We start from the raw sequence: 27295 nt of genomic DNA on the forward strand, positions 1-27295 counted from the left end.
ACCACTATTTTAATTTCCAGGCATCTCACTCGACCCACACCCCTGCCCTCCTTTGTGATTTTGAGCCTCCTTCCCCTTTTGCATTTCCCCCTAAACCCACAAAAACATAGCCAAAAATGAAAATTGAAGGCAGGTTGGGGTGACATTTGATACTTAAACCTGCTGGGTTAAAACCGTAACAAAAATCAAGTTATTGTTACATGTGAGTTGTGAGATTGTATTTACGTTGAATGAATGAAGAGTTCTTTATCTGCATTTAAAAAAAGTCTTCTAATTAGAATCATAGAATCATAGAATCATTTAGGTTGGAAAAGACCTTCAAGATCATCGAGTCCAACCATCAACCATGTCCACTAAACCATGCCCTGAAGTACCCCATCTACTTGCTTTTTGAATACCTCCAGGGATGGTGACTCAACCACTTCCCTGGGCAGCCCATTCCAATGTCTGACAACACTCTCAGTAAAAAATTTTTTCCTAATATCTAACCTAAATCTCCCTTGCTGCAACTTGAGGCCATTTCCTCTTGTCCTATCTCCAGCCACCTGACAGAAGAGACCAGCACCCACCTCACTACAACCCCCCTTCAGGTAGTTGTAGAGAGTGATAAGGTCTCCCCTCAGCTTCCTCTTCTCTAGACTAAACAGCCCCAGCTCCCTCAGCTGCTCCTCATAAGACTTATGCTCTAATTAAAGACCTAAAAATTTAGAATGTTATGAAGACTGTTGCTATTTTGACCCTCTGTTTCCCCAAATGTCATATTCACGATAGCCTTCTATGTAGCATTTATTTGAGCTTGAAACATAGATCTGAAAATGTTGTCTGACATTCTACGAGGAAAATCTCATTACTGAAATTTTTATTGCATTTCAAATTTCTGCCCTGTATTTGATAGAACAATGAAGAGTCATGGGAGAAAAAGAATTTATAAGTTGAATATGTACTGTTACTTAGTGGAGCACTTCTTACATTTCTGTCCCCCTGTTTTCAAAACAAAGCATGTCTGACTTGAAGCATCAGACTTTTTGACCAAAGTCTGTTGGTGACAGTTCTAGCTGCTCTGACAGGCCCCTGATAAAGATGCTAAGTAGATGTTCATGTTTCTTACCTGTGAGCTCATCCTCCTGTGCTTCTGAGATGAAAATAACCTACTGATTTTTTAATCATAAAATCATATAAGTTAGAAAGGACCTCTGGAGGTCTCTAATACAACCTCCTGCTCAGAGCAGGTCACTCAGGACCTTGTCTAGTTGAGTTTTGAATATCTCTGAGGATGGAGATCCCACAGCCTCTCTGGGTCCCTGTTCTGTTTGACCACCCTCATGGGGAAATTTTTTCTTTATATCTAATCAGAATTTCTCACTTTCCAACTTGTGACCATTGCCACTTGTCCTTGTGCTGAATGTTTCCAAGCAGAGTCTGGCCCATTAGGTAGTTAAAGAAAGCAATAAGGTCTCCTGAGCCTTCTCTTCTCCAGGCTGAACAAGTCCTGCTCCCTCAAACTCTCCTCATGTCATGTGCTCCAGCCCTCTGTCCATTTTGGTGGCCCTCTGCTGGGCTTGCTCCAGTATGTCCATGTCTGTTGTGTAGTGGGGAGACAAAAGCTGAGCACAGTACTCCAGATGTGGCCTCACCAGTGCTCAATAGAGGGGAAGGATTGCTTTCCTTGATCTGGTGGCTGCACTTTTTCTAATAAAGCCTAGGATGCTGTTGGTCGTCTTTGCTGCAAGGGCACATCGCTGGCTCATGTTCAACTTTTTGTCCACCAGGACTCCAAGGTCCTTCTCTGCAAAGCTGCTGCCTAGCCAGTTGGTCCCCAGAGTATATTGGCATTATTCTATCCCCAGTGCAGGACTTGGCATTTCCCTTTGTTGAACTTCATGAGGTTCCTGTCAGCCCATTTTTCCAGCCTGTCCAGGTCCCTCTGACCTACAGCATATTGAGCACTCCCCCCTCCAATTTGGTGTCATCCACAAACTTGCTGAGAGTGCACTCTGTCCCATCATCCAGATCATTCATAAAGACATTAAACAGTATTGGCCAAGTATTGACCCTTAAGGGACACCACTGATAACTGGTTGCAAGTTGGACTACTACTGAGTAGTGGTACTGGATTTGTACCCTTTGAGCCTGGCAATCCAGCCAAATTTCCACCCACTTTATTGTCCACTTATCCAGTCCATATCTCACTAGTTTGGTTATAACAATACTATGGAAGACCATGTCAAAGGCCTTACTAAAATCAAGGTAAACAAGATCCACTGCTCTCCCCTTGTCTACACAGCCAGTTATCTCATCATAGAGGGCAATCAGTCAGGCATGATTTCCCCTTGATAAATCTATGCTGGCTGTTGCCAGTCACCTTCTTGTCCTTCATGTACTTGGAAATGTCTTTGAGAAGGATTTGTTCCATAAGCTTCCCAGAGACGGTGGTGAGGTTGGCTGGCATGTAATTCCCTGGATTCCCCTTCTTGCCCTTCTTGAAAATGGGTGTGACATTTGCTTTTACCAGGCATTCAGAACCTCCCCCAATCAACATGACCTTTCAAAGATGATAGAGAATGACCTCACAATGACATCAGCCAACTCCTTTTGCTGCCTTAGATGAATCCCATCTGGTCCTATGGACTTGTATATAGCCAAACTGGTTTAAGTGGTCTCTAACTGTGTTTTCCTCTACTATGAGTAATGCTTCACTCCCCCAGACTCTGCCATTAGGCTCAGGGACCTGTGAGGCCTGAGGACAAGCCTTTACCAGTGAAAACTGGAGCAAAAAAAGGCACTGAGTACATCAGTCGTCATTCCTGTGTCCTTTGGCACTAGGTCCCTTGCCCCATTGAGCAGTGGGCCTCTGTTTTCCTTAGCCTTCCTTTTAATGCCAGCATACCTATAGAAGCCCTTCTTGTCGTTCTCTAGTTCCAACTTGAGCTGAGCTTAGGCTTTCCTAACTTCATCCCTGCACTCCTGGGCAATGTCTCTATTCCTTTCAGGTAGCCCATGTCTGTCTCCACCTTCTGTGTGCTTCCTTTTTTGCATTTGAGCTCAGTCATGTGTTCCCTGTTCATCCACACTGACCTTCTGCCATGCTTGCTCAACTTCTTCCACGTCATAAGAAACAACTTCTGCTCTGAGGACACTGTCCTTGAAGATTATCCACCTCTCGTTGGCCCCATTGCCCTCCAGAGCAGTCTCTCATGAGATCCTGCCAAGGAGATACCTGAACAAGCTGAAAACTGCTCTCCTGAAGTGCAGGGCTGTGATTCCATTTGTCTTGCTCGCTTCTCTCAGGATCCTAAACTCCACAATTTCATGGTTACTGCGGCCAGTGCAGCCCTCAGCCTTCACATCTTTGAGCAGTTCTTCTCTGTGTATGACTATCAAGTCCAGCAGAGCATGTCCCCCATGAGCTGTGTAAAGAAGGCTTCATGTGTTTCCTTTTGTTGATCAGAAAGCCTGTAGCAGATGCCTACCACAATAGCACCTGCACTGGTTTGTCCTCTGATCCTTACTCATAAGCTCTTAACTGGCACATCACCCGCTCCAAGGCAAAGCTCTGTGCATTTGAGCCCCTCCTGTGCATAGGGCACAATCCCCTATCCTCACCTTCCCAGTCTGTCTTTCCTGAAGAGCCTGTACCCATCCATGGCAGCACTCCAATCATGTGAGATATATCTCCCACATCTCTCTAATCCCAATGAGATCAGAGTTTTGCAAATGTGCATGGACTTATAATTCCTCCTGTTTGTTGCCCATGCTGTGTGCATTTGTGTACAGGCACTTGAGATGGGCCCCCAGTCGTGCTGCTTTCATAGGGGAAGCACAAGAACCTCCCAAGTCGTGCTGTCTCCCAGACACTTCACTGCCCCCATGCCTTTGCTTTTCTTCAGTTAATGACAATCCTTCCCTGATGTACCTAGTTGAAAGCTTTCCTCACTAGGTTAATGAAATTGTTAGCAAAGATGCTCTTTATTTAGTTTGTTGCAGAATAACTGGAATTACAATTTAGATCAAGTCAGAACAGCAGCAGTTTATTACTATAGCTATAGGAGAGAACACAAAGCAGCAGTGACAGACTCTGCCGATATGAACTCTGCCCAAATGGGGCAGTTACAGAGTTTATATACCTTTGGGTTATACAACTCGTTCTTCACCAAACCATGTCAGAGAAACAGGACTATAGTAAATTGCAACAAAGAGTGGTAACGTACATTACTTCATATAGGGAGGCTCCAAATAGTCAGATAAGGAAGCTCTAGACAGGACCTCTTTTTTACAAATAATTCCCTCCTTTGTTAATTAAATTGTGCTGACTTGGTGAGGCTGTTAGGTCATGCTGACATGTATTTCTTAATTAGTGAGGCCTCCTGTTGTGGTTTAACCCCAGCCAGCAACTAAGCACCACACAGCCGTTCACTCACTGCCCCCCACCACCCAGTGGGATGGGGGAGAAAATCAGGAAAAGAAAACTCGTGGGTTGAGATAAGAACGGTTTAATAGAACAGAAAAGAAGAAACTAATAATGATAATGATAACACTAATAAAATGACAACAGCAATAATAAAAGGATTGGAATATACAAGTGATGCACAGTGCAATTGCTCAACACCCACCGATCGACACCCAGTTAGTCCCCAAGCGGCAATCCCCCCACCCCCACTCCCCCCAGTTTATATACAAGACATGACATCACATGGTATGGAATACCCCATTGGCCAGTTTGGGTCAGCTGCCCTGGCTGTGTCCCCTCCCAGCTTCTTGTACCCCTCCAGCTTTCTTGCTGGCTGGGCATGAGAAGCTGAAAAATCCTTGACTGTAGTCTAAACACTACTGAGCAACAACTGAAAACATCAGTGTTATCAACATTCTTCTCATACCTAACTCAAAAACATAGCACTGTACCAGCTACTAGGAAGACAGTTAACTCTATCCCAGCCAAAACCAGGACACCTCCAAAGGCCTATGAAGTGTTAAATATAACTGTTAACTTCCACAAGTTTATTTATGAAACATTAAGCATCTTGCTCTTTTTTCTTTTAATCACTTCTTGCATTATTTGTCACCAATCTGGCTTCATTATGTGACTATTTTCATTTTAGCCTAGTTATTAAAGGCAGTGGAGTATACAGGCCTGGCAGTCGAAAAAATGTGTGTTAAATTGGTACATGAAAACTTTTCTTGTGTTACTGGACTTAAGGGTGGTGTGCAGTCAAAACATTCTGAAACTAACTTATTTTAATCATATTTAACAAGAAGTCAAAATTAATTTGGTGTTCATACTCTACTTCATTAGTTCCCCCTTTTTTTTAGTAGATATTGAGAAACAAAATAGCATGTTTCCATCCCCACATTGGCAAGTAGAATGCTACTTAGGACTGTAAGTGATGTTATTTATTTTGTGCCAGGTTGTGATTGATGCTTTGGAGGTATAATAAATTTCACAGGTTATTAGCCATTCAATCTTTCGACAGTTGGTTAAAATTATAAGAGAGAAACAGGAAAGAATAATTCCTTTTTTATATGTTTGATAAAACAGCACTGAATTTACAGTCACGCCCTTAGAATCTATGTGTCTTGTAGTAATCATAAATCCCACAGTTAATCTTTTCAAATAGTCATTATTATGCTTGCAAGTGGATTGCAACTTGTTTAAAGGTGCTGTTATGATGAGGATCAAAGAAATATAGGTTTTGTTTTATTTGTTTAGGAGGGCAAGAACTTGGAATTAAAATCATAGTGAAATGATTATATCTTGGTAAAACTTGACACTGTATTTGTTAATTGTGTTTTTACACTAGGTTGAATATGTAATCAAATGTGACATGTCAGCTCTTCAGAAGATTCTGTACCGCCACATGCAAGCCAAGGGAATCCTTCTCACAGATGGTTCTGAGAAAGACAAGAAGGTACAAAGGGGAAACTAGAACACTTACAGAACAATAGATCATGATCATGTGTTAACTACATTACTTCTTTTTTAAAAAAAAATGAATAAGTAGGTTCTTACCACAGATATCCTTGAAGAAAGAAATCTCAATTAGACATGTTTGTGTTTTAAGACAGTAGTTTGTGCTCTCCATTCATAAGGTAAAAATATGCTGAGTTTAATCCAATAAAAAATCTGACTAGTTGGGATTGTGGCAGCACTGACTACTACCGAGTGTTCATCTTTTCTCTGAGAGCCATTATTAAGCACAAATCTTGTTTTGGCCAGCTAGATTATGAGTGCCTCTGTTCATACATTCAAAAAACATCTGTTCATGCAAAAAAGTGTTAAAAGAAAAATAAGATTCAAAGTAAGTCATGCAGTCATACATTGGAATATGCCAAAATAAATGTTGACTTTTCTATCTTAGGACTTTGGCACGTGGTCAAGTTATTGTAGAGAAGACAAGTAGCCATGCATCAGCTTGTCTGTAAATACATGTTTTACATTGCAATAGATGTGAGGTAGGTTGGATTTATCGTGAGATTCCTCAGACTAAGATCATGTAGGCACTTAACACAGAGCAACAAACATGAACCAGCAATGTGCCCTTGCTGCGAAGAGGGCCAATGGTATCCTGGGCTGCATTAATAGGAGTGTTGCCAGCAGGTCGAGGGGAGTGATCCTTCCCCTCTATTCAACACTGGTGAGGCCACACCTGGAGTGCTGTGTCCAGTTCTGGGCTCCCCAGTGCAAGAGATAGAGCTACTGGAGAGAGTCCAGTGAAGGGCCATGAAGATGATGAAGGGACTGGAGCATCTCTCCTTTGAGGAAAGGCTGAGAGAGCTGGGACTGTTCAGCCTGGAGAAGGCTCAGGGGGGATCTTATCAATGTGTATAAATACCTGAAGGGAGGATGCAAAGAGGACAGAGCCAGGCTCTTTTCAGTGGTGCCCAGTGACAGGATGAGGCAATGGGCACAAGCTGAAACACAGGAGGTTCCATGTGAACATCAGGAAATACTTTTTTACTGTGAGAGTGACTGAGCACTGAAACAGGTTTCCCAGAGAGGTTGTGGAGTCACCCTCCTTGGAGATATTCAAAAGCTGTTTGTACATAGTCCTTGACAGCCTGCTCTAGGTGGCCCTGCTTGAGCAGGGGGGTTGGACCAGATGACCTCCTGAGGTCCCTTCCAACCTCAACCATTCTGTGGTTCTGAGCAGCTGGTGTGTAACAGCTGGTGTGTGCACCAGTCCCATATATTGGCCCCATTATATGTGTTTTCATGATACAATATGATTGCATACTATTTTTCCACCTGCTTCCTGCCAATTTCATTGTCACAATGGATGACATTTTTGTTCAATATCTTATTTTGTTTTAACCTCTATTCGGTGTGGTCTGATGTGTTATTTACTGTTGAGTATTCAAACCCCGCTCTAAAAACAAAGTTAGTCCTTTCCTCATTGGATCTTCTATGACAGTTATCTCTATATAGGTTCTGAGTACTTTGCAAACATCAGTTTAATTTCTTTTGTTGTATTTTTAATGTAATTTTTCAGCTACCATTTTTTTAAGCCTTAGAAAATGTCATTTGACACATTTACATCCAAAGGAGGTCATCAGAATGATTGGAAGTTTAGAAGCACTACAGAGACCTATGCTAGAGATTTGAGTTACCTGAATAACTGATAGTAGTTGCCTTTTACAATGCAACGTTTGATGTGGTTGAGGGTTTAATACATATTTGATGACAGAAGAGCAGTGAGACTGGGGAGTCTTCAGTTTGCTCTAAGATCTGGAGAGAGGGTACTTGAATGGATGTTGTCCCTCCTGCTCATCTCCCCCTATTCCTGACCTGAGTGTGATGCCTTTTACCATAATCACTTTGACTGGTCCATCTCCAGTCTATTTTCTTCCTCATCCCAACGTCTTCTGCTAGTTCAGTTCTCTGTGCCTAACTAGGCCCAGTTTCCTGGCACAGCCATTCCTGTTGCCCTTCCTCTGACTCAAGATTTGTGTGCAGTCACCTTACTCAACTAAACAGAGGTCAGCCATCTCTATGCTCTCATTCCCTGTTCCCTGTCCACCTCAGCAGGTTTATGTCCACCTCAACGTTGTCTATCTTACATCCTGTTCCTTGTTCTAACTTCCCCCCACCCCCCCAATTTAATTTTGCATCCCAGCCTTCTGCTTACCTCTCTCTCTGATTTCTCTTGGTCACTAGTTCAGAATCTTCTCTCTGCTTTTTCTTCCTTGCTTCCCTGCCCAGCTCTTTGCCTTAAGCAGTTCTAATTGCCTCTGCTGTCCTCTAGCTTTCTAGTCTCTTTGGCCAGAACATTGCAATCTCAACTCCCTCATACTCATAGGTCCAATTTTTCCCCATCCTCCAACTTTTTTCTTTTCTGTAAGTAATTCATCAGGTTTTCTTATTCATGCTTCCTGGTGCCAGCAGAAGGAGGTGGTGGTCATTGAGAGCTCTTGACTTTGAAGATCCAATAACTATGGTTTTAGGGAAAACTCTGCAGCTCTGCCTTGCAATCTGCTCAAACTAGAGAGAATTCATTAGGATGCAAAGCTCTAGTAAACATTTCATAAACAAATGCAAACTGCAGTTTGGAGCAAATTGAGATAGACTTTCAAGGGATCAACAGCAGACTTTGACATGTAGACTACCCCCAATCAAATGTCAGTTCCCTTCCAAAGATGAATTTACCAGGAATATAAAATGATCACATAATGTAATTTTTCCTAATCTCACTCTTGGAAATGTCTGAATTGTTTTGGCTGATATAGTTTAAAATAACTTCACCTGAGTGACATAGTGAGTTTGGAAATTGTACCAACTTTGGTAACAGTTTCACAAAGTTATAGCAAATCAAAATGGGACCTTAAATTGAGAAGTGTTAGTCAATCTTAATATGGCGTTACCAAATGTATTCATCAGTGATAATTAGATTGTAACCATCCCGGCTTAGTGGAACACCTGATAATATTTTACTGTTTACAATTTACATGGTTTCATAAATAAGCAGTAGAAATAAGCAGTAAGTGCTTATTGTGACTGCTATAGACAGATACGAGATGTAGTACACTTTCCAGGTTACTTGGAAGTCTTTGATCTCCTTGTCTTTTTGGATCATCTTCATGATATTTTAATTTGAGCAGCCAGATAACTGCACCTTATTTCGTAGCTTCAAATATTTTTTATTTCATGGTGATATGGTATTCTGCTTTGGGGTAGAAGTATTTTTTATGTCTCCTTTTGAAATTGAGTTTCAAAAGTTTCATTAACAAACTAGGAAATGGGTTTCATAATATGATTTGTGTTGTTTGTTTCCCTAGGGAAAAGGTGGGGCAAAAACTCTTATGAACACAATCATGCAATTGAGAAAGATATGCAATCACCCGTATATGTTTCAACATATTGAGGTAAGTCTGTTATGTTTGATTTTGGGGGCCTTTTTTATTCAGGTGGCTAACATATTCAAAAACTGCTAGTGCAAGAGGGAACATCTTTGGCAACAACACTTGTGCTGGAAAGAACACATTTGAGAAACACTCATTCCATTCCTCTGTATAAGTGAAGAAATGGAGCAGTCACCAGATTTTTATCCGCAGTTTTAAATTCTCTTTTACAGCATTTGTTCTTTTTGAGGCACTATCTTTAAAAAATATAGTTTTCTGAGTTTAAGATATTCCATATCAACTTGCCACTACCTGTGCTTAAAATAAAACTAAATTTTAAAATAGAGATATCAGTTTAAAATGCCATATAGTAGAACCTTGTTATCCAGCAGACTGCTAATCCTTTAGAATATCTATCAAAAATTGCCCCCCCTCCATACCCCTCCTTTTTTTCAGCAAAGATTTGTTTACTGCATAGCATTTCTCATTACTGAGCTAAAGCTAACTAAAATGTAGCTACAATATACAAAGAAATTAACAAGTATCTCCTGTGGTGTATTATTATGTTTTTTATCATTTGCTCACTTGCTTATTAACTCATGAAATTCAGTATTTTGCAAATGGGTCTCCCAGTAATCAGTGCAAATTAAGTTCTACTGTATTTGTAATCTGGTAAAAAGCATACAGAGGGAAATTATTCCTACAAGCCATGCATTTTAAATAAAGCAGTAGCAGGAAAACATTAGAGTACTTGTGCCACAAGGCAAATTCCAAGGGTATGAGTGTAATGGGACTCAAACCCAATTCATATAATTTCTTGATATAGGGATGCATAATTTTTGCCACTGTATAGACTGTGTCTAATATTCTGTTTATTGCTTATAATTCTGCAGGAATCCTTCGCTGAACATTTAGGCTACTCAAATGGTGTCATCAATGGGTAAATCTTTATCTTCTTCATATATGTTGTAATGAAACTATTATATCATATCTTGTTTCCAAAAGCTATATGTTCTCAAAAACTAAGTAGTTTCTAAGATAAATCTAATCAGCTATAGAAATAACATGCTTTAGAAGGAACCTAACCAGCTTAAAACTCTTCCCATAGTCCCCCAGCCTAAGGGACTGCTTCTTACTTCAAGGGATGTTTCTTCTCCAAATTGGCAGTTTAAAGTTGCTTTTATAGTTGGATGGTAATTAGAATCTTCTGGACTCCAGTCTTGTCCTTGACTGATGCTGAAGCCCTGCTGAGTGACTAATATCAAAGCAAAAAAGTTTTTATCTAATTTAAAGTAGTCTCGTGCTTTGAAAAGAAGCATTCAGTTAAAGCAGAGAATGGTTAGGAGAATTCTGAAGATGGATTTCCATTATTTTCATTAACATCTTACCAAGATATAGGACCCTTTCTTTCATAAAGCTTCCAGTCCTTGGACAATGACTGAACATAGAAATGATTGCTGGTTCTTCAGAAAGCTTTTATTCCTGTTGTAACAAGAGTCTTTTTTCTTTTTTCTTTCCCATCGCATAAGGAATAGTTATGGTGGTCACATGCAGGATTCTTGTTTATTTACTGATAACTGCACACTAGTCCTTGCTAAATTAGGGACAAGACTGACACCTTTGCCCAACTGCAATGGCATGAGACATTATGTCACATGGAGAAGACAAGGGGCAAAGGGTACAAGTTACACTGGGAGAGGTTTCATCTGAGCATAAGAAAAAAATTTTTTACAGTAAGAACAATCAATCACTGGAACAACCTCTCCAGGGACATGGTAGAGTCCCCGTCACTGGAGGTTTTCAAGATGCAATTGGACAGGGTGCTAGATAATATCATCTAGGCTCCCTTTCCCATGAAATGTTGGACCAGATAATCTTTCAAGGTCCCTTCTAACCTGGGCTGTTCTATGATTCTATGATTATCAAAGTTTCCTTACAGAGGTCCCTGGTGTTTTCATATCTGTGATTTGTTATGGTACCATTTCTCAGTTTTAATTTATCTCCTCTTTCTTTTTATTCCCTTTCAAATTAGGGAAATATTAGCAAACTTTCTCTAATGGAAAGCATTTAAATTCCTCTGTTATTGTGGCTCATCCAAGTATTGGGCTAGGAATGATTTCCAGTTAGCCTTAATCTACCTCTGATTTTATGGGGGGTATGTTTTCTTATTACACTTGCAATTAGATTATTGGCATCTGTCCACTCATTTTTTTTGTCAGCATTTTAAATTAACCTTGTCATAACAAAATTTTAAGTTTACTACTAAACTACTAATATTTTGCTTTTCAAAAACTTTCTGTGTAACCTTTAACACAATTCTTATAATCCAGCAACACATTATATTTACATAAAATGCTTAAACTGATACTTCAGTGATACTTGTACCCAGTTCTTAATTGTTCAAAATCTATGTCAGACTTCAGACTTTAAAGATCTCTTGGCAGCAAGTCCTGGCTCATTTGCTTACAGGTTCTCTTGACATGTACGTTTTTGATAAAGACCATGTTAAAAAAGGTTAGAATCATAGAATAATTTAGGTTGGAAGAGAACTCCAGAGGTCACCTGGTCTAACCCCTACGCAAAGCAGGTCAGGTTGCTCAAGGACTTGTCCAGTCAAGTCTTGAACACCTCCAAGGATGCAGATTATACAGCCTCACTGGGCAACCAGTTCTAGTATTTGACCACCCTCACGGTAAAAAATATTTTTCCTAGTATCTTATCAGAATTTCCCATGTTCCAACTTGTATCCATTGCCTCTTGTCCTATTACTGTGCAGCTCTGAGAAGAGTCTTCACTGTATCCTCCCATTAGGCAGTTGTAAACAAGCAATAAGGTTTCTCTGAGCCTTCTCTTATCTAGACTGAAAAAAATCCAGCTCTCTCAACCTTTTCTTCTATGTCATGTGCTCCAGTCCCCTGAGCATCATGGTGGTCCACCTCTGGACTTGCTCCAGTATGTCAATATCAATGCACAGCAATAAGGATGATGAAAAAAGAGATGGAAAGGATATTCTCTAACACCCTGCAGAAGCAAGAGCCTGAATCCTCACCTGCACAGAAAGAGCAACCAGAGTCTGTACTCACTGGGGTGGCAAATGGAGACTCCCATGATGGTGAAGGCTAGAAGCTTGTGACTTTTGGCAACAGGAGGAAGGCTCCTGCTCCACCTGCAGATCTGCAACTACAGAATAGGTGCAGTGCCCTGGTAGCAGATGAGGGACTGAAAGCTCTGTCTGAAGAAACATTGGAGCCAGCTGAGACTGAACCATGCAGCAGCAGCATCAGGAGGAAGTGGCAAGCGATAGTAGCGGATGACTCCCTCCTGCAGGGAACAGAAACCCCCATCTACTCTCTAGGGAGGTTTGCTGCTTGCCGGGGGCTCGGATCTGGAACTGAGAGACTGTTGATGCTTGTCTGGCCCTCAGAGTATTACCCTCTGCTGTTCTTCCATGTGTGCACCGATGATACTGCCAGGGGAAACCTTGAGTATATCAAGAGTGACTACATGAATCTGGGGATGAGGGTCAAAGGTATGGGGGCCCAGGTGGTTTTCTACTTTATCCTATTGATGAAGGGGAAGGGCTTGAGGAGGAGTGGATGGATCCTGGGGATCAACAACTGGCAGCGCAGCTGGTGTTGCTGATAGAGATTTGGCTTTAATGACCATAGGACCCTCTGAGGATAAAGGACTGATAGGGAAAGACAGGATCCACCTGACCAAGTGGGGCAAAAACATCTTTGCCAACAGGCTGGCCAACCTGGTGAGGAGAGCTTCAAACTAGGAATGACAGGGGAGGGAGAGGACAACCCACAGTCAAGTGGGAAAGTGGTGGACTGGCTTGGTAAGCAGAGGGTGCAAGGTGATGTGGACAGGAGAGACCTCAAAATGAACAAAACGGGACACAAGAGAGCCCACCCCAAGCACGTGCACACAAATAAGGAAGTGCCAGGAGGACAGTATTGTGGGGGAAGCTCTCACCCTTTTCCTGGGAAATCAGCATGACTGTGTGCCTCTCTGAAGTACCTGTACACTAATGCGTGCAGCATGGGGAACAAACAGGAAGAATTAGAGATCTGTGTGCAGTTGCAGGGCTACAGTCTCACTGGGATCATGGAGATGTGCTGGGATAGCTCACACAACTGGATTGCTGCCATGGATGGATACAAGCTCTTTAGGAAGGACAGGCTGGGAAGGCAAGGAGGGGGAACTGTCCTTTATATGAGACAGCAGCTGGAATGCATGGAGCTCTGCCTAGGGATGGATGACGTGCCAGTCAGGAGCTTATGGGTTAGGACTAGAGGGCAGACCAATGTGGGTGACATTGTGGTGGGCATCTGCTATAGACTGCCTGATCAGGAAGAAGTAGATGAGGCCTTCTTTGTGCAACTGGAAGAAGCTTCATATTTGCAGGCCCTGGTTGTCATGGGGAACTTTAACCACCCCAATATCTGCTGGAAGGACAAGACAGTAGGGCATAAGCAATCCAGGAGGTTTATGGAGTGTTTTGGTGATCACTTCCTAACACAAGTGATCAAGGAGCCAATAAGGGGAGGCACTCTGCTGGACCTGAATACCTCCAAATGAGGAAGGACTGGTTGGGGCAGTCTTGACTGCAGTGACCATGAGATGGTGGAGTTCAGGATCCTGAAAGGAAGGAACAAGGCAAATAGCAGGATCATAACCCTAGACTTCAGGAAAGCAGACTTTGGCTTTTTCAGGGATCTGCTTGGAAGAATCCCATGGGAGACAGTCCTAGAAAGCAGAGGGGGTCCAGGAGAGCTGGTTGATATTCAGGGATTACCTTCTCCCAGCTTAAGGATGGTCCATCCCAACATGCAGCAAGTCAAGCACAGGTGGCAGGATGTATGGATGCACAAGGAGCTCCTGAGTAAATTCAAACATAAAAAGGAAGCATACAGGAGGTGGAAGCAGGGACAGGTGACCCAGATGGCATATAGAGACACTGTCCAAGCATACAGGGATGCAGTTAGGAAAGCCAAAGCCCATCTAGATTTGAATCTGGAGAGGTATGGGAGGGGCAACAAGAAAGGCTTCTGCAGGTCTATCAACAGCAAAAGGCATGAAGTCCAGCTAAAGGGCAGTCACTAGTGGTGTTCCCCAGGGGCCAATACTGGGGCCCATACTGTTTAACCTCTTCTTTTCTGACCTGGATCTTGGGACAGAGTGCACTCTCAGCAAGTCTGCAGATGATAGAGAATTGGGAGGAGTGGCTGATACACTGGGTGGTTGTGCTGACATTCAGAGGGACCTCAACAGGATGGAGAAATGGGCAGTTCAACAAAGGGAAATGCCGTGTCCTGCACCTGGTATGGAATAAACTCATGCACCAGTACAGGCTGGGGGCTGACCAGCTGGAAAGCAGCTTTGCAGAAAAGGACCTGAGGGTTCTGGTGGAAAAGAATCTGACCATGAGCCACCAATGCACCCTCATGGCAAAGGCAACCAACAGCATCCTGGGCTGCATTAGGAAGAACAGTGTCAGCAGGTCGAAGGAGGAGATCCTTCCTCTCCACTCAGCACTGCTGAGGCTGCATCTCAAGTACTGTATCCAGTTCTGGGCTCCCCAGTACAAGACAGACACAGGGATACTGGAGTGAGTCCAGCAAAGGGCCACAAAGATGACTAAGGGTTTGGAGTATTGTGGAATAACTAGAATTACTATTTAGATCAGGTCAGAACAGAAGCAGTTTACTATAGCTATAGGAGAGAACAAAGCAGCAGTGAGAGACTGCTGATATGAATCCTGTGTAAATGGGGCAGTTACAGAGTTTATATACCTTTTAGGCTATACAACCAGGTTCTTCACCAAAACTGTGTCAGATAAGCAGGATATGGTAAATAACAACATCGATTGGAATTCTTCAGATAAGGAGGCTCTAGATAGTATATCCTTTTACAAATAATTCACTCATTTGTTAATGAAATCTTGCTCCCTGGTGAGACCATTAGCTGCAAATGCTTCTTAACTAGTGAGGCCTGCAAAGGCCTATGAGGCATTAACTATTTTGCTTCCACAAGAGCATCTGTCTCATGAGGAGAGGCTTAAAGCTGAGACTGTTTAGCCTGGAGAAGAGATGGCTATGGGGGGATCTTATCAAAGTGTCTAAATACCTCATAGGAGGAGTAAAGAAGATGGAGCCAGACTGTTCTTAGTGACACCCAGTGGAAGGACAAGAGATACTGCCTCATTCCACATCTGCTATGTCCATTTCAAGGATCAATCATTAGTCTGCACATGGCAATGATCTCATTACAGAAGTCACAGTTACAGAAGATATTTCAGGGTTAACAGAATGTTTTGATATTTTTTTTCTCATTCTGTACAAGAAGGAAGTGTGTTTTTCCTATCCTAAAATCCAAGTGCATATATCATTCTAAATTATTTATAACACTTGACTCCATCATTCCATGTCTCCAAGCTCAAGACTGTTTACAGATTTCCAGCTGTTGGATTCATACTTTCACATTAGGAATCTCCCCTTCCCTCATCGAAGAAGATATTTCAGATTCTCAATGAAACCTAGGTGGTAACAGAATGCTCTACCCAGGGATTTTCCCCACTACCAAAAAGTTCTCAGAGTGACATGATGTAATGGAAGGGTATTTAAGAGCACGGAAGACTATTTATGTCCAGATGATTTGCTGATCAGGGGCAAATCCCAGCAGGCAACCACAGCAGCCCTGTGATATATCTCATCTTCTCATCAGTTTTCCATTAGCATGGACTTTAGTTTGGGAGGGACCTGAAGGAGAATCCTGATTCCTTTGTCCTCTATACCCTTTTATAGGAGGACAGAGAGGCACAGGATCCATACCTGAACCAAAAGATGCTGGTATTAGAGGTGTTATGTGAAGCTTTTCTGCCCCTCTGTCTGTCTCAGGGAAAACAGGGAAAGATGATTATCACACTGCATGTCAATATACTGAATAATAAATCCTGTCTTCATGCAGACAAACCAATGCCTGCCTGCCCACCTTCCCTCCTGCCTATCCTTCCTGCCTGCTTGCCTGCCTCTCTCCTGCCTCCCTGCCTCCCTTCCTTTTTTTAAACAACAAAGACACTATCTGAAATTTATCGTGGAGGCACTTTAGGAATTTCAGTAGGGGGTTTAATTTCTCTCACTTTCTCCCTCTTCTACTCTTCCTTTTTAATTTATTCCAAATTAAAGTAATTTTAACACTTTATCCATTGCTTAGATAAAAAATTTAAACAGATTTAAATTTGTTCTCAACACTTCTGTGCAACTGGCTAGAAATGGTTTCCGTCTTACTCTGAGCAAGGGATAGAGGAGGTTGTGTGTATCCTCCACATGGCTGCCTTCCTGTTTAAGTGTCAGAAATGTCTTTTTTTTTATTAGTAGTATACGAGACCATCTGTATCTCAAATAGTTTGGCCTTTTGCATAGCAATTACATATGTATACATCTCAGAAGGCCTTGTATCTTGTGGACTGAGTATACAGTTCCTAATGATAAATTATATTTTAAGGCTACAGATTTAGAGTTGGAAGAGAGTTATGTGTAATTTGATTTTCTAAACTATATGGTTGTTCTACTCATTTAGTCACCTTTGTTATTCTCTTTCTGATTTTTGGCTTAAACATCTTTGCATACAAACGTAGAGCTCAATCTGTTTTGCAACTCATCTTGACAGCATAGAAGACAGAAGATTAGTAATTGGAGCAAATAGAGATAGTTCAAGACAGTTATAAGTGTATACAATAAAAGAATATGTCCATTATCAAACTTTTCCCATTGTTTCTCTATATATAAACTAGTATGGTCTGGACTCCTTTGCTTTCATGTGCACAGTAGCGAGTGGAAAAGTAATGAATTCTAACATACACTTGATGAATAGAACTTGTGGATCCAGTAGATGCTGATTGAAAGCAGATACTGTGGGACAGCATCTAAACCAATAAAATGTTTATATACCTCAGAAATAACACTTGTTTTGAGAAATAATAAAAAAAAATACTGGGCTCATAAAGGAAGATATTTGATGTGCTTGAGAGTCCACAGAATTCTTATATTTTGGGGGAGGAATCCTTTCCTAACAAATAAATACATAGATGCAATTCATGCAGGTTTTTTTTCTTATTTTAATCAACATCATAAACAGTTTTAAAGAGAGAAAAGTGCTATCAGTTTTGTTTTCCTTTGAGTAAAGGAATCTATCCATTATCATGATATGACACAATTGTAATTAGAATGCATTATTAAAAACTCTTCTAAAAGCAGGCTTGTCATGGCATTTACTGTGTTTTTTCCTCTAAAACAGAGCTGAGCTTTATCGAGCCTCAGGGAAATTTGAACTACTTGATCGTATTTTACCTAAGTTGCGAGCCACTAGCCATCGTGTGCTTCTTTTCTGTCAAATGACATCACTCATGACCATTATGGAGGACTATTTTGCATTTCGAAATTTCCTTTACTTACGTCTTGATGGTAAGAGGAATGAAAATAAATTTGGAAGTGTTTTCCTGGTTCAGCAATTTGACTATGTAGTAGAAAAACTTCCTCCTCTGTACTATATGTGTATGGACATCTGAATAAAAATATCAAACTTCTGTCTGTCTTCAGCTACAGGCAGAGATGTAAAAAGATAAAACATACAGAGGGTCAGACCAAGCTGATCAGTAAAAACTGATTGTCAAAGTACAGGAAATTCACCTTGTTGCCAATGTGTACAGTGCTTAGTTGTTACTTAGAGCTTTGTGTAGGCCTTTTACCGTGGTTGAATTCTCTGCTTTCTCTCCCTCCCCTATAGACACCATTGTGTTTTGAATGTGATCTTTTAAGAATTTTTGTTCCCTTGATATTAATCTTGATTTTTTTTAAGGCCAATAGTGAAATGTTAATAAATCTATGTTTGTGTACACATATAGTTTTAAAAATATTTAGATTCTGTGAGTGCTCATAAGGCCTTAATCAAAACTGAAGCGTCTGTATATCATCTATTGAAACTTGTCAGTCATAAAATGTTGTCAAATAGATAGTTGCATCTTTTCAAAGTCCCCTTTTGAAATGTCAAGCCTACTTAAAATAAAAGATTGGGAAGCCTCCTCCCAAGTGCTGTAGACAGTTGGCTGAAACATCCATGGTTAGTGTTTGCGTCTGTATTATAGAAAATATAGCTGAGATGGCAAAGAACAAGTGAGCTAAAATTTCCCTTCCACATGTGCCTTAAACAACTAAGATTGCTTTTAAATTATTTCAGTAGAAGATCTTTGTCATAGGGTTTCTTTTTATTTCTTTTTTAATTTCTTCTCAGGTACAACAAAATCAGAGGATCGAGCTGCCCTGCTGAAGAAGTTTAATGAACCTGGCTCACAGTACTTCATCTTCTTGCTGAGTACAAGGGCAGGAGGGCTGGGCTTGAACCTCCAGGCTGCTGACACTGTTATAATCTTTGATAGTGATTGGAATCCTCATCAGGTTATTTTTATTTAATTATCTTCATGTAATATGGAAATAATTGTTTGTGCTTTTTTAGGCTTTGTGTTTTAATTTGGGAAGATTGACAGTGAAATGAAAGTATATCATAAAATGCTGCTTGAGAAGAATTGGTAAGGCAAACTGCTACAATCAAGTAGTGTTTTGTTTTAAATCGGTAAAGTGATACTGTGTCCACGTGTATAGTTTTTCTGAGTGTCAGGGAATCCTCAAAGTTAGAGTCTTACAGTCTGCGTTTTCTGTTTCATTGGTATAACTTTGTTCACCCTTTAATCATAAGGCACTAATAAATGGCTCTCCATTCAAAGTTAAAAGCTCATGCAGCAGATGAAATAATTTCTAAGATTACTAATGCATTTAAGAGTCTCAGGAATAGTGATTTGCTTTAGATACACAGTTCTATAGCAGGATTTTATTATATATATCCAGCTGTATTGTTGCCTCTGTTCTTGTACCCGGACTAGAGTCTATGCTGGGTCTGGCTGGGATGGAGTTAATTTTCTTCATAACAGCCCATATGGTGCTGTATTTTGGATTTGTGACCAAAACAGTGTTGATAGTGCATGCACCAGTGTTTTGTTTGTTGCCAAACACTGCTTGCACAGCCAGGAGGCTTTTGATTTTTCCTACTCTGCCCCACCAACGAGTAGACTGGGGGTGGGCAAGAAGCTGGGAGGGGACACAGCCGGGAGAGCTGACCCAGACTGACCAAGGGATATTCCATACCATATGACGTTGTGCTCAGCAATAAAAGGTCAAGGAAAGGAGGAGGAAGCGGGGACATTTGTGGTCATGGCGTTTGTCTTCCCAAGCAACTGTTATATGTGTTGAGGTCCTGCTTTCCAGGAAGTGGTTGGACATCTGCCTGTCAAAAGGAAATAGTAAATAAATTCCTTCTTTTGCTTTACTTGCATGCACAGATTTTGCTTCACCTATTAAACCGTCTTTATTTCGATCAACCATTCTTCTCATTTTCCTTCTATTTTCTCCCCATCCCACAGGAGAGGGGAGCGAGCGAGTGGCTGTGTGGGTGCTTGGCCGTTGTCTGGGGTCAACCCACCACAGTCCTTTTTGGTGCCCCACATTGTGGTGGATCTGTTGTCCTAAAAGCGGATTCATTACCCGGTGTGCAATAGACCAGTCTCACACACTCAGGAGAGATATTGCTTTGTTCTGTGCAGGGTGCTCAGTGGACTTGCCACAAATCAAGCACACCAGATTCATCAGGTGTGTCCCTTTTATACAGTAACAATTGGATCTAATTTATTAAACTACTCCTACCTAATACATATTGAAACTATCTATCTAATGCATATGCATAGGATTATGTAACCATGACACATCAGATGCCTTCTCTGCATGCGCGGGGGTCTTCGGTGGTCGTTTGAGGAGGTATCCCCTCCTCACTTTGACCGCTAAGTTGCTCTGTATCGGGTCAGTGGTTCTTTTTCCTGCCAAGAGGGATGCACCATCAATCAGGAAGAATGGAAAGGATCAGAATTGGTGCTCCGGGTGAGGCACCATTAAACAGGAAGAATAGAAAAGATCAGAATGATCTTGGCTAACTAACTTAATTTAAAACAGGACTTTCTAATCTACCACAGGATTTTCTGTATCTGGCATCAGATTGACCCCAGCCAGCAGCTAAGCACCCACACAGTCTCTTGCTTACTAGCCCCTTGGTGGAATGGGGGAGAGAATCAGAAGGCCAAAAGGGTGAAAAGTCCTGGGTTGAGCTAAAGATAGTTTAATAAGTGAAGGAAAGATATAAAAGAGACATTGGAAGAAACAAACATGCCCAAGATATCAATACCTGGCTCCAGGACTGGTGCCTCTGCCAGAACTTTGGTTTTTATAACCTTGAAAGAGTCTTCGAGGCACAAGGTATGCTGGGGCCTGACAGGATCTACCTGTCCCAATGGGGGAAAATGCATCTTTGCTCATAAGCTGGCAGGACTGATTGAGAGGGCTTTAAACTAGAATCAGTGGGGGAAGGGAATACTAAGAGGATTGCTGAAGGTAAACCAAGGGTTGGCACAGCATCGCTTGAGGCTGGCAATGCTAGTGGGAACATTTATGCTGCTCCTGGGAGCATGGAGGGCTTAGGAGCACATCTGAAATGCCTGTACACCAATGCACGCAGTATGAGAAACAAACAGGATGAACTGGAAGCGTTGGTCCATTCCCAGAGCCATGTTGTCATTGGTATTAGTGAGACTTGGTGGAATGAGTCCCACGACTGGAGCGCTGGGATGGAAGGCTACAGGCTGTTCAGGAGGGATAGGCAGGGCAAGCGAAGTGGAGGAGTTGCACTGTATGTAAGGGAGAGGTTTGATTGTACAGCCCTCACAGTTAGCAGTGATGTGGTTGAGAGCCTCTGTGTGAGGATTAGGGGAATGGAAAACAAAGCAGATGTCATTGTGGGTGTCTATTGTCGATCGCTCAGCCAGGATGATAGCACCGATAAGTTATTCTATAGGCAATTAGGAGAAATCTCTGGATCGGTAGCCCTTGTCCTTATGGGAGATTTCAACTTCCCAGACATCACCTGGGAATATCATACTGCTGTGACAAGCAAGCCTGGCAAATTCCTGAAGTTTGTGGAAGAAAATTTCTTGTCACAAGTACTCAGTGAGCCAAATAGGAAAGATGCCCTCCTAGACTTGCTGTTTGTGACTAGAGATGGACTCAAGGGAGATGTGATGATAGGTGGCTGTCTTGGCCACAGTGATCACAAAATGGTTGAGTTTAAAATTTTTGGTGTAACGAGGAAAAAGGTCAGCAGAGTTGCTACCCTGCACTTCAAGGGAGCAAACTTTAAGCTACTCAGGGAGCTACTTAACAGTGTCCCCTGGGAATCTGCTTTTGAGGGCTTAGGGGTCCATGAGAGCTGGTCAGTTTTTAAGAACCACCTTTTAACAGCACAGGAGCAGGCAATCCCATGGCGTCGCAAGTCAAGCAAGCGGGGCAGAAGACCAGCTTGGCTGAACAGGGAACTCCTCTTGGAACTCAGGTGGAAAAAGAAATTGTATGATCTCTGGGAGCGAGGTCAGGCTTCGCAGGAAGATTACAGAGCTGTGGTTCGCATATGCAGGGAGAAGACATGAAAGGCCAAAGCTGAACTAGAGTTGAAACTGGCCAGAGTTGTGTCAGACAACAAGAAAGGCTTTTTTTATGTATGCTAATAGTAAGAGGAGGTCCAAGGAAAACATTGGACAGATACTTGTTGAAGATGGTCACCTGACAAATAGGGATGAAGAAAAAGCAGAGGCATTCAGTGCATTCAATGCTTTTTTTGCCCCAGTCTTTAATATCAATGATAGACCTTGGGCTGCCCGGTCTCTGAGTTGGAGGACCACGACTGCGGGAACAGTACCTTTCCATTTGTGGACACTGAAATTGTAAGGGACCAGCTGTATCAGCTGAATGTTCACAAGTCCATGGGGCCTGATGGGATTCATCCCAGAGTACTGAAGGAGCTAGCGAACGCTACAGCAGGACCCCTCTCGATCATCTACCAAAGGTCTTGGGAGTCTGGGGAGGTCCCTGCTGACTGGAAGCTAGCCAACGTTATTCCAATTTACAAGAAGGGTGTGAGGGAAGACCCAGGAAACTACAGACCTGTTCCTCTAACCTTGGTTCCTGGAAAAAATATGGAGAAGATCATACTGGGTGCTATTGAAAGGCATTTAAAGGACAATGGGATGATTGCATCAGGCACAGTCAACATGGGTTCACAAAGGGAAAGTCCTGTTTAGCTAATTCAATATACTTCTATGATAAGGTGCCTCGCCTAGTGGATGAAGGGAAGGCAGTGGATGTCGTTTTTCTGGATTTTAGTAAGGTTTTTGATGCTGTCCCTCACAGCGTCCTTCTGGACAAGTTGTCCAACTGTGAGATGACCAGGTACACGGTGCACTGGGTGAAGAACTGGCTGAATGGCAGGGCTCAAAGGGTTGTAGTGAATGGGGCTACATCTGGCTGGCGACCAGTCACCAGCGGCGTTCCTCAGGGCTCAATTCTAGGGCCAGTTCTGTTCAATATTTTTATCAGTGATCTGGATGCAGGAGTTGGATGCACCCTTAGAAAGTCTGCTGATGATACTAAATTGGGAGGTGCTGTTGACTCTCTTGAGGGACAAGAGGCCTTGCAGAGGGATCTGGATAGATTGGAGCATTGGGCAATCATCAATGGCAGGAACAAATGCTGGATTCTACACCTGTGATCGAGTAATGCCGGCCACAAGTATAGATTGGGAGAGGAGTGGCTGGAGAGCAGCCCTGCAGAAAGGGATCTGGGGGTGCTGGTTGACAGCAGGCTCAATAGGCGTCAGCAGTGTGCCCTGGCAGCCAAGAGGGCAAACCGCATCCTGGTGTGCATTCAACACAGTATAACCAGCTGATCAAAAGAGGTGATTATCCCGCTGTATTCAGTGTTGGTGCGGCCTCACCTTGAGTACTGTGTGCAGTTCTGGGCCCCACAATTTAAGAAGGATGTTAAGGTACTTGAATTCTTCCAGAGGAGGGCAACAAAGCTGGTGAAAGGGCTGGAGGGCATGTCCTATGAGGAGCGGCGAAGGACTCTGGGTTTGTCTAGCTTGGAGAGAAGGAGACTGAGGGGAGACCTCATTGCTCTCTACAGCTTCCTGAGGAGGGGAAGTGGAGAGGGAGGTGCTGATCTCTTCTCCCTGGTATCCAGTGACAGGATGCATGGGAATGGTTCAAAGTTGAGTCAGGGGAGGTTTAGACTAGACATTAGGAAGCATTTCTTTACCGAGAGGGTGGTCAAACACTGGAACAGGCTTCCTAGAGAGGTGGTTGATGCCCCATGCCTGTCAGCATTTAAGAGGCATTTGGACAATGCCCTTAATAAGATGCTTTAAGTTTTGGTCAGCCCTGAAGTGGTCAGGCAGTTGGACTAGATGACTGTTGTAGGTCCCTTCCAACTGAACTGTTCTGTTCTATTCTATTCTACTCTACCTTGGAAGCTAACACACATATACACACACCCCCACCCCCCACCGCCCAGTTTTTATTGCTGAACATGATGTTATATGGCATGGAATATCCCTTTGGCCAATTCAGGTCAGCTGTCTCAGCTGTGTCCCCTCCCAACTTCTTGTGCACCCCCAGCCTACTCCCTGGAGGGGCAGAGTGAGAAACAGAGAAGGCCTTGACGCTGTGCAAGCACTGTTCAGCAATAGCCAAAGCATTGCTGTGTTATCAACACTCTCTTGGTGAAAAATCCATATCACAGCACCATCCCGGACAAGCCCCCAACAGGCTGATATGAAGAAAGTTAACTCCATTCTAGCCAGACCCAATACATAAAATTACTAATGCATTTAAGATATTCAGAAATAGTGGTTTGCTTTAGATACACAGGTTTATATCTGGACTTTATAATATATACCTAGTTATATCGTTGCCGCTGTTCTTGTACCTGGACTAGAGAGTTGCTTTACTTCAGGGTTCCTTTCTGGCCTGAAAGGCCATGAACTCTGAGTGGCAGAGAAGAATTACATACTGTGGCCTATCTTGGTCACTTACTGCACATGCTTTCAAGCAGTGTTTGACTTACTGCATTCACGTTGTACAGAGCATGCACATATTTTTTTCCCTCCAGTTTGCCTGCCTGGGTCTGATGAACTCCCAAGAAATAGGATAATCAGGAATGAGCTTGTGGTGGGCTGTAGCTTGAACACTTCTTTTTGTTATGCTGATAAAACCCAACATTACAGTGTCCTTTAAGCAGGGAGTGATTTGTGTAGCACAGTTACGTTACGCATCATTCCGTATTCTTTGCCTAATAGGATTTGCAGGCCCAAGACCGAGCTCATCGAATTGGTCAGCAGAATGAGGTTCGAGTCCTGCGACTGTGCACTGTGAACAGTGTGGAGGAGAAGATACTCGCTGCTGCAAAGTATAAACTGAATGTAGATCAAAAAGTTATTCAGGCTGGAATGTTTGATCAGAAATCTTCAAGCCATGAGCGGAGGGCTTTTCTACAGGCTATATTAGAACATGAGGAAGAAAATGAGGTAAGGCAGTTAAAAACAATCAAAGAGAAGACGTTTCAGTTGGTGCTTGGGAAGCAGCTATATAACTGGTAGGCGAGAGTGCAGTTTGAGTGCAGCTTGGGACTGCTTGAAACTGCAAGCTATTATATAATTTCCTTACAAGAAAACGACTCTATTCCTAAAGGATATTCTCATGAGAACTTGTTGCTGCACTTTTAGATAAAGGCGAGGCCATGCAGGTGGCGTAGTCACGATACCAAGTGGAGCTGCCTGCAGGCTCCTCTGTTACAATGAGCTGTCTGAGTTTATCCTGTGGCCAAGGAATTTGTGCAGCACAACACAGGCCTGAAAGCCAAGCTGTACGTGCAGCACAGCACAGGCCTGGGTCTACTCCCATTAACTGTTATGTGGATCACTAACTCCTAAACGTGCAATGGTTTCTCAGTCAGGATCTCTACATTCCACCCCTTGATCCACATACAGCTTACCTTTAGCAAAGATATATTGTAAGTTACAGATTATATTAATAACATACAGGCTTCTCAAGCCCTAAGTACGAGCCCCAATAGAGCAGACAGCCTGTTCAAGATCCCTAACTCCTTGAATACAATGTCTTCCACAAGGCTCCCAATACAGCTGTGTAGCATGGGGAAAGATGGGCAGGAGGTGGTCTTCAGAGACCCTACAGAGGCAAAAGCTTGCAAATGATGCAAAGGAGGTACATTTAGAGGCTGTGCGCAGAGGAGCATAAAGCCCTCAGCAACCTGGTCCAATCTCGTAGCTGACCCTGCTTTGAGGAGGAGGTTGGACTAGATGACCTACTGAGGACCCTTCCAACCCAAATTATCATGTAATCCTATGACCAGTAGATGGAGACTCCTGTGTCAGGGAAGACCTGAAGCTTCTGACTTCTGGCAACAGAAGGAAGACTCCTTCTCTGCCTGCAGATCTGCAATTACAGAACAGGTATAGTGACCTGGGAACAATTGAGGAGGAACAAGCTCCGTCAAGGGAGGCATCAGTCAACTGAGCCTATACCAAGTATCTACTCAGCACTGATGAGACCACATCTGGAGTACTGTGTGCAGTTCTGGGCTTCCAACTACAAGAAAGAAATGGACATACTAGAGTGAGTCCAATGAAGGGCCACTAAGATAATTAAGGGATTGGAGCACCTGACATAAGGAAGAGGCTGAGAGAGCTGGGATTGTTTAGCCTGGAGAAGAGAAGGCTTGGGGGGGGGAAGGAATCTTATCAGTGTGTCTAAATACCTGATGGGAGGAAGTAAAGAAAATGGAGCCAGACTCTTCTCAGTGACAGGACAACAGGCAATGGGCACAAACTAAAATACAGGAAATTCCGTTTAAACATAAGAAAAAACCCCTCTTTTTTACTGTGAGGGTGGTCAAACACTAGAGCAGGTTGCCCAGAGAGGTTGTGGAGTCTCTGTCCTTGGAGATATTAAAAACCCAACTGGACATGGCCCTGAGGAACCTGCTCTAGTTGACTCTGTTTGGGGGGGGCTGTTGGACTAGACAATCTCCAGAGGTCCCTTCCAACCTCAACTATTCTGTGATTCCGTGATTCCTTAAAGGAGTCTAATTTTCATATCACCTCCAAACAATTCAACAAAACAATTACCTATCTTAAGATAACAGTATTTTTGCACGCATAACACACCTCTCAGCTTAAACAGAATAACTGTCAGATCCTGATATAATTTCTGTGGCTTAATGAGTTGGTTTAGGTTATTGAAAGGTTTTGTCATCTGTAGTTCTTTATTTTAGGCTTTCAAAATACTTAACTATTTTTAATAAAATTTAAGCAAAACCTTTGTGAATATCTGCCAGAATCTTTCCATATTAAAAGAAATTCCTTCAGTAGTCATTAAATCTATTGCATTGAAAGCAGTTAAAACTGTGAAATAATAAAGCTAATACATTTTTTACATTCACTGTGATACAGGTTTGACTTATACCATTACTTCACATGTTCATACAATTCTTTCCACTGTGACATATATTAAAAGCAATGTTGCTGCTCCCTATCATTCAGTTACAAACATGCCTTTTTGTAGGATTGAAACCTCTCTGAAAATGCATTCTAGGAATGCTCCCAAAGAGGGTACTGAAGGTGTCATCAGTTAAAACAGCTTAATATGTGATATGTTGCATCAGTATTATTTGTCATATACTTCTCACAATTTTCGCTTGCATTTTTTACTAGACATTTTTTACTAGACTAGATTTAAAAATTACACATGCTTTCTCTTCTAGGTCTGCACATTTCTGGGTTTACAGAAAAATATGATAAAATTGAAGGAAAAAATATTATTGAGTAATTCAAGATGATTGTAAATGCACACACATTGAGAGGAAGAGAGAGAGTTTCACTAGTTCAGAATCCAAATATTTTGTACTTCTTGTATTCTTTTGCAGGATTTTTGGGGCAGCTTTTAATAGTTTACTTA

The 27295-nt window shown here is 42.3% G+C and overlaps 1 protein-coding gene across 4 annotated transcripts in view; it reads left to right on the forward strand.

Annotated features, from left to right (window-relative positions):
• LOC138683545 (probable global transcription activator SNF2L2) overlaps nucleotides 1–27295 on the forward strand; it is a 231771-nt gene that overhangs the window by 96272 nt on the left and 108204 nt on the right. For all 4 annotated transcript variants that reach the window (XM_069775524.1, XM_069775526.1, XM_069775525.1 and 1 more), the window contains 6 exons: nucleotides 5796–5903; nucleotides 9268–9354; nucleotides 10224–10270; nucleotides 17632–17798; nucleotides 18625–18788; nucleotides 24619–24846. In XM_069775524.1, the coding sequence (XP_069631625.1) occupies nucleotides 5796–5903; nucleotides 9268–9354; nucleotides 10224–10270; nucleotides 17632–17798; nucleotides 18625–18788; nucleotides 24619–24846 (801 nt within the window). The remainder of the gene's footprint in view (nucleotides 1–5795; nucleotides 5904–9267; nucleotides 9355–10223; nucleotides 10271–17631; nucleotides 17799–18624; nucleotides 18789–24618; nucleotides 24847–27295) is intronic.

The sequence above is a fragment of the Haliaeetus albicilla genome, chromosome W, assembly GCF_947461875.1.
Source record: "Haliaeetus albicilla chromosome W, bHalAlb1.1, whole genome shotgun sequence".
In the NCBI taxonomy this organism is placed as follows: Eukaryota; Metazoa; Chordata; class Aves; order Accipitriformes; family Accipitridae; genus Haliaeetus; species Haliaeetus albicilla.